This window comes from Plectropomus leopardus, chromosome 23 (assembly GCF_026936395.1).
Source record: "Plectropomus leopardus strain MGB_pleo_1.0 chromosome 23, ASM2693639v1, whole genome shotgun sequence".
Taxonomy (NCBI): domain Eukaryota; kingdom Metazoa; phylum Chordata; class Actinopteri; order Perciformes; family Serranidae; genus Plectropomus; species Plectropomus leopardus.
Genome location: NC_142198.1, coordinates 16,150,673 through 16,163,167, shown reverse-complemented (window position 1 = coordinate 16,163,167; position 12,495 = coordinate 16,150,673). Strand labels below are relative to the sequence as shown.

Here is a 12,495-nt window from a genome sequence, read left to right as displayed (position 1 = left end):
ATTGACTTCTATGTAAAAGGACGCAGTTTTTTGAAAATTCAAAGATGTGATGCTGCAATGATAAGCGGACCTTCATTTAGTATACTGTAGCAACTTCAATTCATCCAAAGCCAAAAGAAATAGACAACAAACTCCAAACAAGATCATAATTCAGCTTTATTATCTGAATGGAAAAAATAACTGTGGCATAAAAACATTTATAAAAACATGATTATGAAATTGACAGTCCAAACAGAGACATGAGCAATGAAAAAAAAAACGTGTTAATACTAACAAGCAATGATAAAAGAAGCCTCATCTCATTTTCTTTATTTCATAAGCAGCTGCCTTTTGTTTTATCAAATCTAAACTATAAAAGTAATGTTTTCATATAATCATCAGGAACAACAAAAGAGATACATCGATTCTCACATTTGAGAGACCAAGAATCCACTGAAGGTGGTATGGTAGTCAGATCCCCAAACATGGGAGTTTTTAGCCAAGCGCACATACACCTGGTCTCCTTTCTGCAGCTGCAGGAACACTGCGTTTCCTCCATTATCTGCACTGTCATAATTTACTGAGTGATCACTTGTCATCACCACTATTTCGTGGTTCTTGTAGAGCAGCAGCACTAATGGTTCATGTCCTCCAGCATGATAAAAGATGGTGAAGTAGTAAAAACCTGCAAAAGGGGCATTAAAAATACCTGCAAAGACAGCAGTGTGTCAGTCATATTTTTTCTGTTTTTTCTCTAATCACAAATGACAATTATCATCAGTAGTCTACAGTGTTTTTTTTTTTTTATTGCCTTGAAATAAAATAAACCAAAAATTACTGTTATTCCCATAAAAATGTGGTTTTTTAATGTGTTCTTAGACATCCAGATTGCTAGACAGGAAAGCAGATTGTGTGTTTTTTTGTACAACTTTTAATGCAGATCAACTCAAAACATAATTTTATAGTTTCAGTGTGTTCATAGACATCTAGATTAGTAGACAGGTAGACTGTAGGTTATTGTGAGTATTACCTGTGGATGGACTGTAGGCATTACCAATGTTTGTTTTTACTACTCTGTAGATTAGAGTCGTGTCTGTGTTGAATGGTCCAATTGCTTTATTTCCTCCTCCTGTTACAGCACTGAACATCACTCTGGTTCTTTCTGTGAAAAACAATAGTCGTTGCACAATTACAAGTTCTATCAAGCGACTAAAAACTTTTTTCAACAGCAACAGCAAAACAAAAACATAAGTATTGAAAAGACGTCTAAGAATGTGAATGAAACTGAAGACAAGTTCTACCATGCTAATTTTGTTTCAACACAACTAACTGTGTATTCCTCAAAACACAAAATGCATCATCAGAAAAAATCACTTTACCTTTTTCCTCAAGTTTTAGAATCCGGTTTTGGCTGTCCTTCAGCTTGGTCTCGGTGTCTGTAAGCCTGGCCTCGGTGTCTGTAAGCCTGGACTCTGTGTTTTTAAGCTTGGTCTCACTGTCAGTCAGCCTAGTTTGGCAATCCTTCAGCGCAGTTTCGCTGTTCTGCAGCCTGGTCTCTACATTTCTAAGCTTTTCTGTCATGGCACCAAACTCTTTCAGGATTTCACACATGTCAACATTACCACATGGCTGTGTTTGCAATTCAGTGGTGTTACCATCATCCTGAGCCAAAATCAAACCGCTGAACAGCAAAACAAACAGTGAAATGGCAAAATTCATCTTCAAAGTTGATCAAAAATCTCTGACTGATGTGATCCAACTTGCTGCTTTTATTTTGTTCAGAAATGACGTGTTAATTTTTAACATCAATGCAATGAGCATTGATGCAATGAGGAAATAGTTAGGTTCAAAGATTAAACATTTGCATTTGTGCAGCGTCACACCTATAAACAACCTGGCAATTCAATGTGCTTTGCTAAAAAGGATAATAAATAAAAGGACAAGATATGAAAGAAATCAAGTAATTGTAAAAAAGCACATATGAAAAGATTGTTTCCTACAATATCACCAAAATCATTCGAAAGGTTTTTTCTTGATAATCAAAATGAAAACCCTGGCAGAACAAAAATTGTAAAAGGGTAACTTTGAAGCTGCAGTGCTGTATAACAATTTTAGTGGACTTATTTCAATATTCTTTGACAGCATTTTAGAAAACTTGAGCTTCAAGGAAACAAGAGCAAAAATCTGTGAACCGTTGCCCAGTTTTATGGCTTGTTTTTTAAACTGATAATCTACATTGCCCTGGAACTGCAGGTATTAGTACCTTGATAGCTGACACCAGAAATGTATTAATTTATTGCAGGTATTGTTGAAGTCACGTTCTTCTTTAGAAAAGTGCAGGTAGTAGTGTTAAAATGGAGAAAAGTCATTATAATTTAGCAATTAAAGCATAAATGAATGTGCTCCCGATTTTATCAACCCTTTTTTATGTTCTATTTATATAGCACAACAGACTATGTCAATGAACAATAAAGTCTTATTTCCATCCTTTTCCTCAATATTTTCACTGTTTAAGATGTATTTATATCACCACTGTTCAGTCTTTGTATGCTATAAGGTCGTCCTCCTCTAGCACATTATTTATTTTCAGTGTCTTCAAACAAGATCATGATCATAAATCAACTTTATTATCTTCCCAGTAAAAATCAATTGTAACATTAAAACTTAAAGCATATTGACATAGTCCACGCAAACAGAGACATAAGTGAAGTAAAAACTAGCAATGTGTAAAATCCTACAACCAAACAATGTGTCAGGGGCTGCAGTATCTTCTTTTTGTTTATTTTCTGAACAAACTTATAATTTTGAAGCAAAAAGAACTAAATGCAACAGAGATTAATGAAGACTAATTTAACTTTAACACTTTTTAATTCATGAGCAACAGCCTTCTGTTTCATTAGATGTGAAATATAAAAGATTTATTTGTTCATCATGTTGTGATTTATTAGATTTATTTATTTGTTCTTTTATCCATAAGCAGGAATGAAAAGACATGTAGAGATTTACACCCATTCTCACATTTGAGTGACTAAAGAACCACTGAAAGTCGTGTGGTAGTCGGACCCATAAACATGTGTATGTGCGCGCATGAGCACATACACCTGGTCTCCTGGCTGCAGCTGCAGGAACGCTGCGTTTCCTCCGTTATCAGCTGTGTCATAATCACAGCGGTGATCATCTGTCATGACCATCGGGTGATTGTTCTTGAATAGAAACAGCATTCCTGGTTGATGTCCATTAGCATGATAGAAGATGGTAAAGTAATAAACACCTGCAACAGGTGCAGTGAAGATGCCTGTGGAAACAACACGGTGGTAAAAGTTTTTTTTTTATTACAGCTTTTAACTAAGATCAACTCAAAACGTAATTTTATGGTTTCAGTGTGTTCTTAGACATCTAGATAAGAAGACAGGTAGAGTGTGGGTAATTGTGAGTATTACCTGTGTATGGACTGTAGGCATTACCGATGTTTGTTATCACAGTTCTGTAGATAAGAGTAATGTTTGTGTTGAAGGGTCCAATTATTCTATCTCCTCCTCCTGTTGCGGCACTGAATATCACCTTGGTTCTTTCTGCATAAAAATCACATGATCACATGGGTTTGTCCAGAGTCCTTTCATGAAAAATGCAATACTGACCAGCACCAATGTAGGTTTGACCTGCATGTAAAGACCCGTGCTCGATCATCTTTGTCATTTAGTTTGCCTGAGTTGTTTTGTTTCAGTTTATGTAATCGTTTGTTTTTCACAATACAAAAAAATGCTAAAAGAATTCTTCGATGAAATTTTAAAATTTCATTTTACCTTTGTCTCTAAGTTCCAGAATCTGGTTTTCGTTGTCCCTCAGCCTGATTTCACTGTCCATCAGCCTGGTTTGGCAATCCTTCAGCATGGTTTCGCTGTTCTGCAGCCTGGTTTCACTGTCCTTCATCCTGCTCTCCATAGCTCTGAGTTTTTCTGTCATAACTCCAAACTCTCTCAGGACATCACACATGTCAGGATGACATGATCCTGTTTTTTCTGTTTCAGTATTTTTACTATCGTCCTGGGCCGTACTCAGACCACAGAACAGCAAGACAAACGACAAAATGGTGAAATCCATTTTGGAAGTTGATTAAACACCTCACAGTTGCCTAAACTGACTGTGATCCCTCAGGTTGCTTTTATGTTGTGAATGATGAGCAGTTAATTTTTAACATTTTGTTTGACACGTGACTTTATTATAGTATTTGTAAGCTCAGTACTGCTCAAAGTGTGAAGTTCAGATGTTTGCAGATGATAACATCATTTAATACTGTAACAAAAAAGCAAGCAGTTTCTAAACTCTGTTTAGCAAAGATAAATGTAAAAAAAGTTGCTTGATGATCCACATCTGTTTCTAAAGGTTCATTTAGTGCTCTGTAGCAACCCAAATTCATCCAGAGCAAAAATGATAGACAACAAACACCAGAAAGGATCAAGATTGTATTTCAACTTTATTATCCTCATGGAAAAATGATTGTAGCATAAAAACATAAAAAAATGACAATCATAAAAAAACATTATTGTTCAATTGACACAATCCAAGCAAAGACTTGAGCAGTGCAAACATCTACAACCAATGTGCTGAGGTCTGCAGTATCTTCTTTTCGTTGATTTTCCAAACAACCTGTCGATTTTGCAGATCTAAATGACTAAAGCAGCCTAATTTCATTTTAATTAGGATTAAAAATAATGCTGTATTCATGTTGTGATCTCAGATTTTCGCATCCACCTTCAAACAGGAATGAACACATATTCAGTGTATTAGTTTTCACATCTGAGTGACTAGAAAACCACTGAAGGTGGTATGGTAGTCAGATCCCCAAACATGTGATTTTGCAACCATGCGCACATACACCTGGTCTCCTGGCTGCAGCTGCATGAACACTGCGTTTCCTCCATTATCAGCTCCATCATGTTGTGATGCATGATCATGGGTCGTGACCATATGTTGATTGTTTTTGTAGAGCTGCAGCTTTGATTGATGATATCCTCCAGCATGATAAAAGATGGTGAAGTAATAAACACCTGCAACAGGGGCGACAAAAATACCTGTGGAGACAGCAGGGTGTCGGTCATATTTTTAATGTTTTCTCAAGTCAAATCACAAATAATAAGTAGTCTTCAGATCTTTGTTTTATGGTCTTCCAACAAAATAAACCAAATATCAGTTTTTCCCCAAAAATGTAATGTTTCAATGTACGCTTAGACATCCAGATTACTAGACAGCAAAGCAGTATGTCTGTTTTTCTTGATGATTTTGCAGCAGGTGTTACTTAATAGCATGCAGATGATTGTGAGTATTACCTGTGGATGGACTGTAGGCATTACCAATGTTTGTCTTTACATCTCTGTAGATTAGAGTTATGTCTCTGTTGAAGGGACCAATGTCTTTAGATCCTTCCCCTACTGCTGCACTAAATATCACCTTGGTTCTTTCTGTGAAAAAAAGACAAGCATATTCATTACACAAGTATTCCCAGAGTCCTTCTAAGACTTCCAATGATCATGTTAATGAAACCATGAGAAGACAGCTTCTATAATGCTACCATCATCTTTTGTTGTTAAGTTTGTAGAACTTTTGTTTCAACTCAGCTATGTGTATGCCGTCATAAAACACAAAATAATTCTTCAATAAAATCACTCCACCTTTGTTCCTCAGTTCCAGAATCTGGTTCTCACTGTTCCTCAGCCTGGTCTCGCTGTCCTTCAGCCTGGTCTCACTGTTCTTCAGCCTGGTTTCCACAGCTTCAAGATTATCTCTCATTGCAAGAAATTCTCGCAGCAGATCACATGTGTCAGGATAGCATGACTGCCTTTCACCAGTTTGTTCTGTTTCAGTCAGTTTCTCATCATCCTGGGCCCAAATAAGGCCGCAGAGCAGAGACACATACAATAAAATGGTGATATTCATCTTTTCCGTTAATTTCAGATCGCTCAGTCGCCTAAATTGTGAGTGCTGTGATCCTACCTTCTGCTTTTATGTTTTTCAAAGATGACCTGTTAATTTTTAACATACCATTTGATATGTGGCTGTCTTATCTTACTGGTAAGCTCTGTGGAAGAACAATAAGGAAATAATAATGCATTTACTGATAAATTAATTTTTACAGTCTTTAGTGCCTTTAGTTCCTGTTTGAGGTAAAAAAAAAAAAAGTCTCATGTCCTACACCTTCTGTAATAAAACATACTCCACAAATAATGATAAATGAATCATATCTTTATTCACAGTCTCTCAAACCTCATTGACCAAAAAACCACTGAAGGTGGTGATGACATCATTTCCCCAAACGTGTGAGTTTGCATCCAAGCGCACATACACATGGTCCCCTTGCTGCAGCTGCAGGAACACTGCGTTGCCTCCGTTATCAGCCCCGTCTGCTGTTGTGCGATGGTCATAGTTCATCACAACAACCTCGTTGTTCTTCATGAGCGATAGACTGACTATGTTTGTTCCTCCAGCGTGATGATGGAAGGTGAAGTAGTAAATGCCCTTTACAGGTGCAGCAAAGATACCTGTGGAAACATTTTATTCCGACAGTTAGCAGCTTTGTCAAATTTTTCTTGATTTTTTTAAAACTGGCTGGATGACATTTAAAGTACTTGTTTGCTTTATTGCAACCTGCTGTAGAAATTACAGTAAATCCAAGCCTACATATACTGCACGTCCTGGACCTCTTTTCATTATAGCAATACATACATGTAAAAAATGAAAAATTCCTAATAAAGAATTTTGGATAATTTTATGTCAAAACAAGAGCCTACAACCTGTCATTGCTTACAATAATCATGCGAGCATGTTTTTTGGCAGGTATATTATTCACTATATAGAGTGTCCAAGAAACAAGTCCTAAAACCTGTTAAAGTAAATGTGTTTTTGGTTAGATGCCTGAAATAAAGTCTGTGGTTTACAGAAGCTTACAAACTTTCACATTTCTATGACGTAAAACATTTCTGTAAGTATCCCACTTGTTAATGTCAAAGCTTTCAGTGTTTTAAAAACGGAGGCTGCTAACAAATGGCTAAATTAGACTACAAACATGATCATGCCAAATATGGCCTAAATATGGAAACATTAAAATCATACGACCTTGTGTTTGTTTGTTTATTGCCTAACATTAGTTTTTTATTTCTGGTGATTGTATCTCTGCTTCAGAAATAATAAAAGTGGTGTTTACATGTGGAGATATGTTACTGAAGAAGATGTACAAGTATCATAAATATTAATGTGACTATGATTCAAAATCCAATGGAAAAATGCATTTTGATGAGGGAAACAGAAGCAGAAAAAGTTTATCCCTGCAGCACTTTATTAACCATGATGGTTTAATATGTTAGCATGTTAACATTTGCTAAGTATCAAACACAATTAACAGTTGAGGCTGTAGTGAATGTCAGCAGGTCACAAACCAAAAACATTCAACTTTATTTAAGAGTCTGAATTGATTTGGTTTATATTTCATAGTAATTTTTTTTTATAGGAAAGAGATACAGATCAAGGTGTGAATACATACCAGTGACTTGATTGTAGGCGTTGCCAATATTTGTTATCACTTTTCTGTAGATTAAGGTTTTGTCTGTGCTGAAGGGTCCAATGGCTTTATTTCCTCCTCCTGCTGCTGCACTGAACACCACCATGGTCCTCTCTGTGCAAGGCAAAACATAATCATCTTAATAACATTATTTTTCTGAACTTATTTCCAAAATTTCATTTCGTTTATCTCATCACCGAGAGATTCAACACCAAAGTCTTCAATTGGAGAAAAAAAAAATCACTTTACCTTTGCTCTTCAGTTCACAAAGCTGGTTTTCACTTTCCTTCAGTCTGGCTTCCACAGTTTTGAGTTTTTCTCTCAAGCCACCAAAATCTTTCAGGAGATTACACATATCAGGAAAGCATGACTGTGTTTCATTAAATATCTCCGTTCCAGGCGGATCGCCTTCATCCTGGGCCAAAATCCAGCCGCAGAACAATGACACAAACAATAAAATGGTGAAATGCATCCTCCCAAGTAGACTCAATGTCTGTTTCTCTCTCTAAACTCTGTCTTTTGGGTCCTTTTGGTTGCCCTCACGTGGTTTAATCTGTTCATTTTCAACTTCCCATTTTAAACGAGGCTTATTGTGCAATGAGAAAATACTATTTACTTCTGTGTGCTGACAGTCAGTTAACCTCTGATAACCTGGAGAAAAGTAAACACAGATGTTCAGCTTTTCACTGATTTCAGTTACTCTTTAAAGATTCACATGTTTCAGGGAGTTTTGCATCAACAAGAAATTAAGCTGAAGTTGGTTGAGTTTGAATTTGAAATTATGAAACAATATTTCATTCTCACTCTGTGATTTGAAGAAGCTTGTATCACAACATGTGTAACTTATTTTCTAACAATGCAGAGATTACTGATTTGATCCATATTTAACAACAACAACAACAACAACAACAACAACAACAATAATAATAATAATAATAATAATAATAATGATAACAACAACAACAATAATAATAATGTTATGTATTTTATTAATTCATTAATTTATTTTAGAGTTACACAAAAGACACACATTAAATGCTTATGAACACATTTCTCAACTAAATTTATTAATAACTGCTTGTTCCATGCCCATGTTTGCTGTATCAGGTCATCTTTTCAAATGTCAGCATATTTGTTCAAATTGCAACAAACTAACACAATGACTGAACAGTTACGCATCCAATAACAGTCAGTTAGTCATTACACAATAAAACATCACGTAAATGTATAAGTATTGATTCTTTATCCCAACAAAGTGGTAAATAACCGCTGAGTCAGCTGTTCTCACATTCGGCTGACCAAAAAACCACTGAAGGTTGTGTGGTAGTTGGATCCATAAATATGTGAGTTTGCACCCATGCGCACATACACTTGGTCCCCTTGGTACAGCTGCAGGAACACTGCATTTCCTCCGTTATGAGCCGTTTCATGGACTGAGGGATGATCCTGTGTCGTGACGATGTGCTGGCTGTTTTTGTAGAGGAACAGCTCTGTCCCAGGGCCTCCTCCAGCATGATGGAAGATAGTGAAGTAATAGACACCGGCAACAGGTGCAGTGAATATACCTGTGGGACGACAAGAGGGTGTTGCACACCTTTAATAGGTTTTTTTCTTCTTTTTTTTGTTTGAATAACTAAATAACATCAAAAGTGTTTTTTCAAGCTACAGGGCATAGATGACCTCATCTAAGTCCACGCCGTTTAACAGCATCATATTAAACTGAAATTTTAGGGTTAAGATTGAAAACAAAGTTCTGTGAATTTGATTAACTGGATGATTAAAATCACGACCACCTAAGTAATCAGCATGACGCATGTGAGGAGGTAAATTGAGAATTGCTGGTTCACATTGATCCAGGATTGCACCACATTCTGTTCTCATTTCCACGTTGTTAAAAACGGCTTTATCACGTCCCTCAGTGTGTGATGTCAACACCAAAGGCATCCTTTAACTTTTTTATGAGATGCACTGGCCTTTCATCTTTTTCCAGTGTAAACCATTCCACTGCAGTACATGGCACTGAGAGCAACTGATATAGTAGCACAGCATATCCTCATACCATGGTTTGTTTTATATCTGATGAATTAAAGCCCCACCAATGGTGTTGTCACTTAATGTACTTGTTACATAGGATAGATTAGATTAGATTTTGAAAAAGAAACATGGTGATAACAACCTAAAGTTCACTTGGTTTCATACGAGAAACAAACACTAGTCTTCTGGGGGAAAGTCCTGTGTTTGTTTGACCCAACCTCTCTCCTTACACCAACTTTCAGTCTTCATACTACTGAGCAAACGTGATCACCGCCTTACTGATTACATGGGTTATGTAAAAACTGAAGCGCTTTACTTTTAATACGCACACGAACAAACTGAAAACAGTGTAATGAGTGAGAGAAAGTCCATGTAAGATGGGAGGGAGACGAGGTGGATGGGTCAAACACAACTTCCCCCAAGGAGACCACAGTTCATCAGTCGTCATCCCACACTGACGTCACCCACTTAATGCAACAAACATACTTATTTTAAGACAATGCACGATGTTCTATACACTAAAATGTCACCCTGTGTGTCACTTTCAGACGCATAGGAGCATTACAAAGCATCAGTACTTGACAACCTGCGAATGAGAACAGGTTGGATTCTACAATCTTAAAATGTTGCAGTGTTGGATAACAGACAAGGATTACTGATGTGATTTATTCATGTTAAAATGAGAATTGAGCAAGTGATTGCAGGTCCTTGATGCCCTCACCTGTGAATTCACTGTAGGCATTTCCGATATTTGTAATCACCCTTTTGTAGACAAGAGTTGTCTCTGTGTTAAAAGGTCCAATTGCTCCTCTTGCCCCAGCCTCAGCACTGAATATCACCTTTGTTCTTTCTGTGAAAAGCAAAAAATATTCTCGTCACATTATTTTGTATTTCCACATTGCATCACATTTCACTCATGGCTCAATAAATGTTTCATTAAACCCTGTAAAGCAATCTTTGGGTCGCACTCTACCTTTGTTCCTCAGCTCCACAATCTGGTTTTCACTATCCTTAAGCCTGGTTTCCAGAGCTTCCAGTTTTTCTGTCAGGGCATTCAACTCCGTCAGTTCATCACACATGTTGGAATAGCAGTATTTTCTGTTTCAGCTGTTTGAATCAGACTGCAGAACAGACACACAACCAGCAGCAGCAGATTATTCAAGATCTCCTCACCACTGTGCGATAAGACTCCTCTGGCTGCTTATATACGGTTGGATTAATGATGACCTGTGCACTTTTGACATTGTCACATGCCTCTGTGTAAAGTGTAGCACCTTGGAGGGTTTGATCAGATGCTCCAGATAGATATGTTGATATTAGTATGTTAGTATTAGTTATTGTGCAGTATTTTATTATTTTTTTAAATATATTTATTATTTTTGACAAAGTAAATATGGATTTCCTTTGTGTCATGATGTCTGTGTCATTTTGTAAATATATCTATATCTATATCTATCTATCTATCTATATATATATATGTAAAGTAGCTTAAGTACATAAAGTTATTAATGGGACTCTAATTTGTAAGATATCATACAAACTGTTGTATTAAAAATGTTGCATGCTATTTTCATGCATTGTTTGTGTGTATACCTACGAAAAGTAACCCATGTAATCTTGAGCCAGTAACTGTTTTATAACCAATGTAAACAAATATTAAGGAGCTACATGTTGAGATGGTGGATGGGTCACAAAACAACCTTTCGTGACTTTACACATACATATCGTCATTTGTGGAGCACTGGTTTCTTAGATATCTTATGAACTGTTGTATGTAGATTTTCGTAACAAACAGTTATAAAAAAATACATTGGTTTTCACTCACGACGATCTCAGACCACAGCATGAGCTACTATCTGACACAAAACATTTTCCATCACATGGCCTAAAGTTTAATGCACATACACAAGGTTTCATTTCATGTTGGACTTTTTTAAAAACAGTTCATGAAAGAATGCTGTTTCAGCCTTTTGTGTAACAGTTTACTGTACTCTTAGACCAAATATGGTCTGCTTAGCTGCTTTCTCTAACTTCCTCTTAACAAGGTATCCTCTGACAGGGAAGTTGAAAGTTTCAGTATTAATATTTCTGAGAATCCCTGCTCATTTTCCACTGAATTGTATAACTAGTGGTTCCTTCTGAAATCTTCAGCTTGTTTTGTAAAGCCCCTTTTTTGGCACAGATTTCTCTCAGGAGAACCTGACAAGCGTCAGGATGGCAGGTCGATTGTGACTTGATTGTGTCTTTTCTGTGTCAGTTGCTCTGGGAGTTTCCCGGGCCAAAGTTAGGTCCCAAAACAGCAACATGAACAAGATTAATAACCTTGATTAAAAAAATATCTCTGTCTCCCACGATCTAGATCACTTGTCTGCTCTGTTTTTATGTCCTTTGATCAGTGATGGCCTGTAATTGTTTGACTTCGAACACAGTCATACAAGCTGTAAGATTTGTTCTAATGTGTGAGTGAGTTAAACAGTGAAACTGATTCTGTTTGGTTGACCTTCCTACTCTATTTACTCAATGTCTGTTCCACTTAAGGACATTAACCTTGCTGATTTTGAACCACTGCTTGTTGCTTTGGCCTTCAGCTTTCTTTTTTTATTTGCTGAGATAAAAAAAAAAGGTAAAACTGTGGACTATGAACTAGTTCATTTTAATCTGTCGCACTGAACTGTAAAACATTACCCAAGATCAGTCCTTGGCAAAAATGAATCCTTATGTTGTTTTTTATTGGTATGTGCTGTGTAGATGGCAAGTGTTTGATAAAAAGTTTGCTGTAACAAACACATGGAAACATTGCTGGGTAACCACTTCGGCGTCTGGACCCTGCTTGCCCTAAAAAAAAAAACCAAAAAAACTTTTAAAAAAACCCCAAAAACATCTATGCCTGTACACAACACACACACAATATAGCAATAACAACAACAGAC

The 12,495-nt window shown here is 36.6% G+C and overlaps 5 protein-coding genes across 5 annotated transcripts; all 5 read right to left on the bottom strand.

Moving 5' to 3' along the window:
• Positions 1–138: 138 nt before the first annotated feature.
• LOC121962281 (cerebellin-1-like) lies at positions 139–1,741 on the bottom strand. The gene is made up of 3 exons (XM_042512513.2): positions 1,359–1,741; positions 1,010–1,141; positions 139–688 (listed from the first exon to the last, which is right to left on the bottom strand). Exons 1-3 carry the CDS (start codon positions 1,696–1,698, stop codon positions 408–410), a joined length of 753 nt encoding a protein of 250 aa, XP_042368447.2. The 5' UTR covers positions 1,699–1,741; the 3' UTR covers positions 139–407.
• Positions 1,742–2,584: 843 nt separating this feature from the next.
• On the bottom strand, positions 2,585–4,126 carry LOC121962282 (caprin-2-like). The gene is made up of 3 exons (XM_042512514.2): positions 3,783–4,126; positions 3,420–3,551; positions 2,585–3,274 (listed from the first exon to the last, which is right to left on the bottom strand). The coding sequence occupies exons 1-3, from the start codon at positions 4,078–4,080 to the stop codon at positions 2,994–2,996; spliced, it is 711 nt and encodes a 236-aa protein (XP_042368448.1). The 5' UTR covers positions 4,081–4,126; the 3' UTR covers positions 2,585–2,993.
• A 308-nt stretch (positions 4,127–4,434) lies between these two features.
• LOC121962439 (cerebellin-1-like) lies at positions 4,435–6,085 on the bottom strand. Its single transcript, XM_042512695.2, has 3 exons — positions 5,649–6,085; positions 5,307–5,438; positions 4,435–5,051 (listed from the first exon to the last, which is right to left on the bottom strand). Exons 1-3 carry the CDS (start codon positions 5,911–5,913, stop codon positions 4,771–4,773), a joined length of 678 nt encoding a protein of 225 aa, XP_042368629.2. The 5' UTR covers positions 5,914–6,085; the 3' UTR covers positions 4,435–4,770.
• Positions 6,086–6,198: 113 nt separating this feature from the next.
• Positions 6,199–8,087, bottom strand: LOC121962138 (cerebellin-1-like). The gene is made up of 3 exons (XM_042512332.2): positions 7,781–8,087; positions 7,514–7,645; positions 6,199–6,515 (listed from the first exon to the last, which is right to left on the bottom strand). The coding sequence occupies exons 1-3, from the start codon at positions 8,001–8,003 to the stop codon at positions 6,235–6,237; spliced, it is 636 nt and encodes a 211-aa protein (XP_042368266.1). The 5' UTR covers positions 8,004–8,087; the 3' UTR covers positions 6,199–6,234.
• Positions 8,088–8,503: 416 nt separating this feature from the next.
• On the bottom strand, positions 8,504–10,750 carry LOC121962139 (complement C1q-like protein 3). The gene is made up of 3 exons (XM_042512333.2): positions 10,539–10,750; positions 10,287–10,415; positions 8,504–9,096 (listed from the first exon to the last, which is right to left on the bottom strand). Exons 1-3 carry the CDS (start codon positions 10,642–10,644, stop codon positions 8,816–8,818), a joined length of 516 nt encoding a protein of 171 aa, XP_042368267.1. The 5' UTR covers positions 10,645–10,750; the 3' UTR covers positions 8,504–8,815.
• Positions 10,751–12,495: the final 1,745 nt, after the last annotated feature.

Excerpts from the sequence above, each read along its gene's own strand:
- LOC121962282 (XM_042512514.2), bottom strand. The coding sequence starts at position 4,080 with ATGGATTTCACCATTTTGTCGTTTGTCTTGCTGTTCTGTGGTCTGAGT. Across the intron at positions 3,552-3,782 it reads TCTGGAACTTAGAGACAAAG|AAAGAACCAAGGTGATATTC; the intron begins GTAAAATGAAAT and ends ATTTTTATGCAG. Across the intron at positions 3,275-3,419 it reads TGCCTACAGTCCATACACAG|GCATCTTCACTGCACCTGTT; the intron begins GTAATACTCACA and ends TTGTTTCCACAG.
- LOC121962139 (XM_042512333.2), bottom strand. The coding sequence starts at position 10,644 with ATGTGTGATGAACTGACGGAGTTGAATGCCCTGACAGAAAAACTGGAA. Across the intron at positions 10,416-10,538 it reads TGTGGAGCTGAGGAACAAAG|AAAGAACAAAGGTGATATTC; the intron begins GTAGAGTGCGAC and ends TGCTTTTCACAG. Across the intron at positions 9,097-10,286 it reads TGCCTACAGTGAATTCACAG|GTATATTCACTGCACCTGTT; the intron begins GTGAGGGCATCA and ends GTCGTCCCACAG.
- LOC121962281 (XM_042512513.2), bottom strand. The coding sequence starts at position 1,698 with ATGAATTTTGCCATTTCACTGTTTGTTTTGCTGTTCAGCGGTTTGATT. Across the intron at positions 1,142-1,358 it reads TCTAAAACTTGAGGAAAAAG|AAAGAACCAGAGTGATGTTC; the intron begins GTAAAGTGATTT and ends TGTTTTTCACAG. Across the intron at positions 689-1,009 it reads TGCCTACAGTCCATCCACAG|GTATTTTTAATGCCCCTTTT; the intron begins GTAATACTCACA and ends CTGTCTTTGCAG.
- LOC121962439 (XM_042512695.2), bottom strand. The coding sequence starts at position 5,913 with ATGAATATCACCATTTTATTGTATGTGTCTCTGCTCTGCGGCCTTATT. Across the intron at positions 5,439-5,648 it reads TCTGGAACTGAGGAACAAAG|AAAGAACCAAGGTGATATTT; the intron begins GTGGAGTGATTT and ends TTTTTTTCACAG. Across the intron at positions 5,052-5,306 it reads TGCCTACAGTCCATCCACAG|GTATTTTTGTCGCCCCTGTT; the intron begins GTAATACTCACA and ends CTGTCTCCACAG.
- LOC121962138 (XM_042512332.2), bottom strand. The coding sequence starts at position 8,003 with ATGCATTTCACCATTTTATTGTTTGTGTCATTGTTCTGCGGCTGGATT. Across the intron at positions 7,646-7,780 it reads TTGTGAACTGAAGAGCAAAG|AGAGGACCATGGTGGTGTTC; the intron begins GTAAAGTGATTT and ends TGCCTTGCACAG. Across the intron at positions 6,516-7,513 it reads CGCCTACAATCAAGTCACTG|GTATCTTTGCTGCACCTGTA; the intron begins GTATGTATTCAC and ends ATGTTTCCACAG.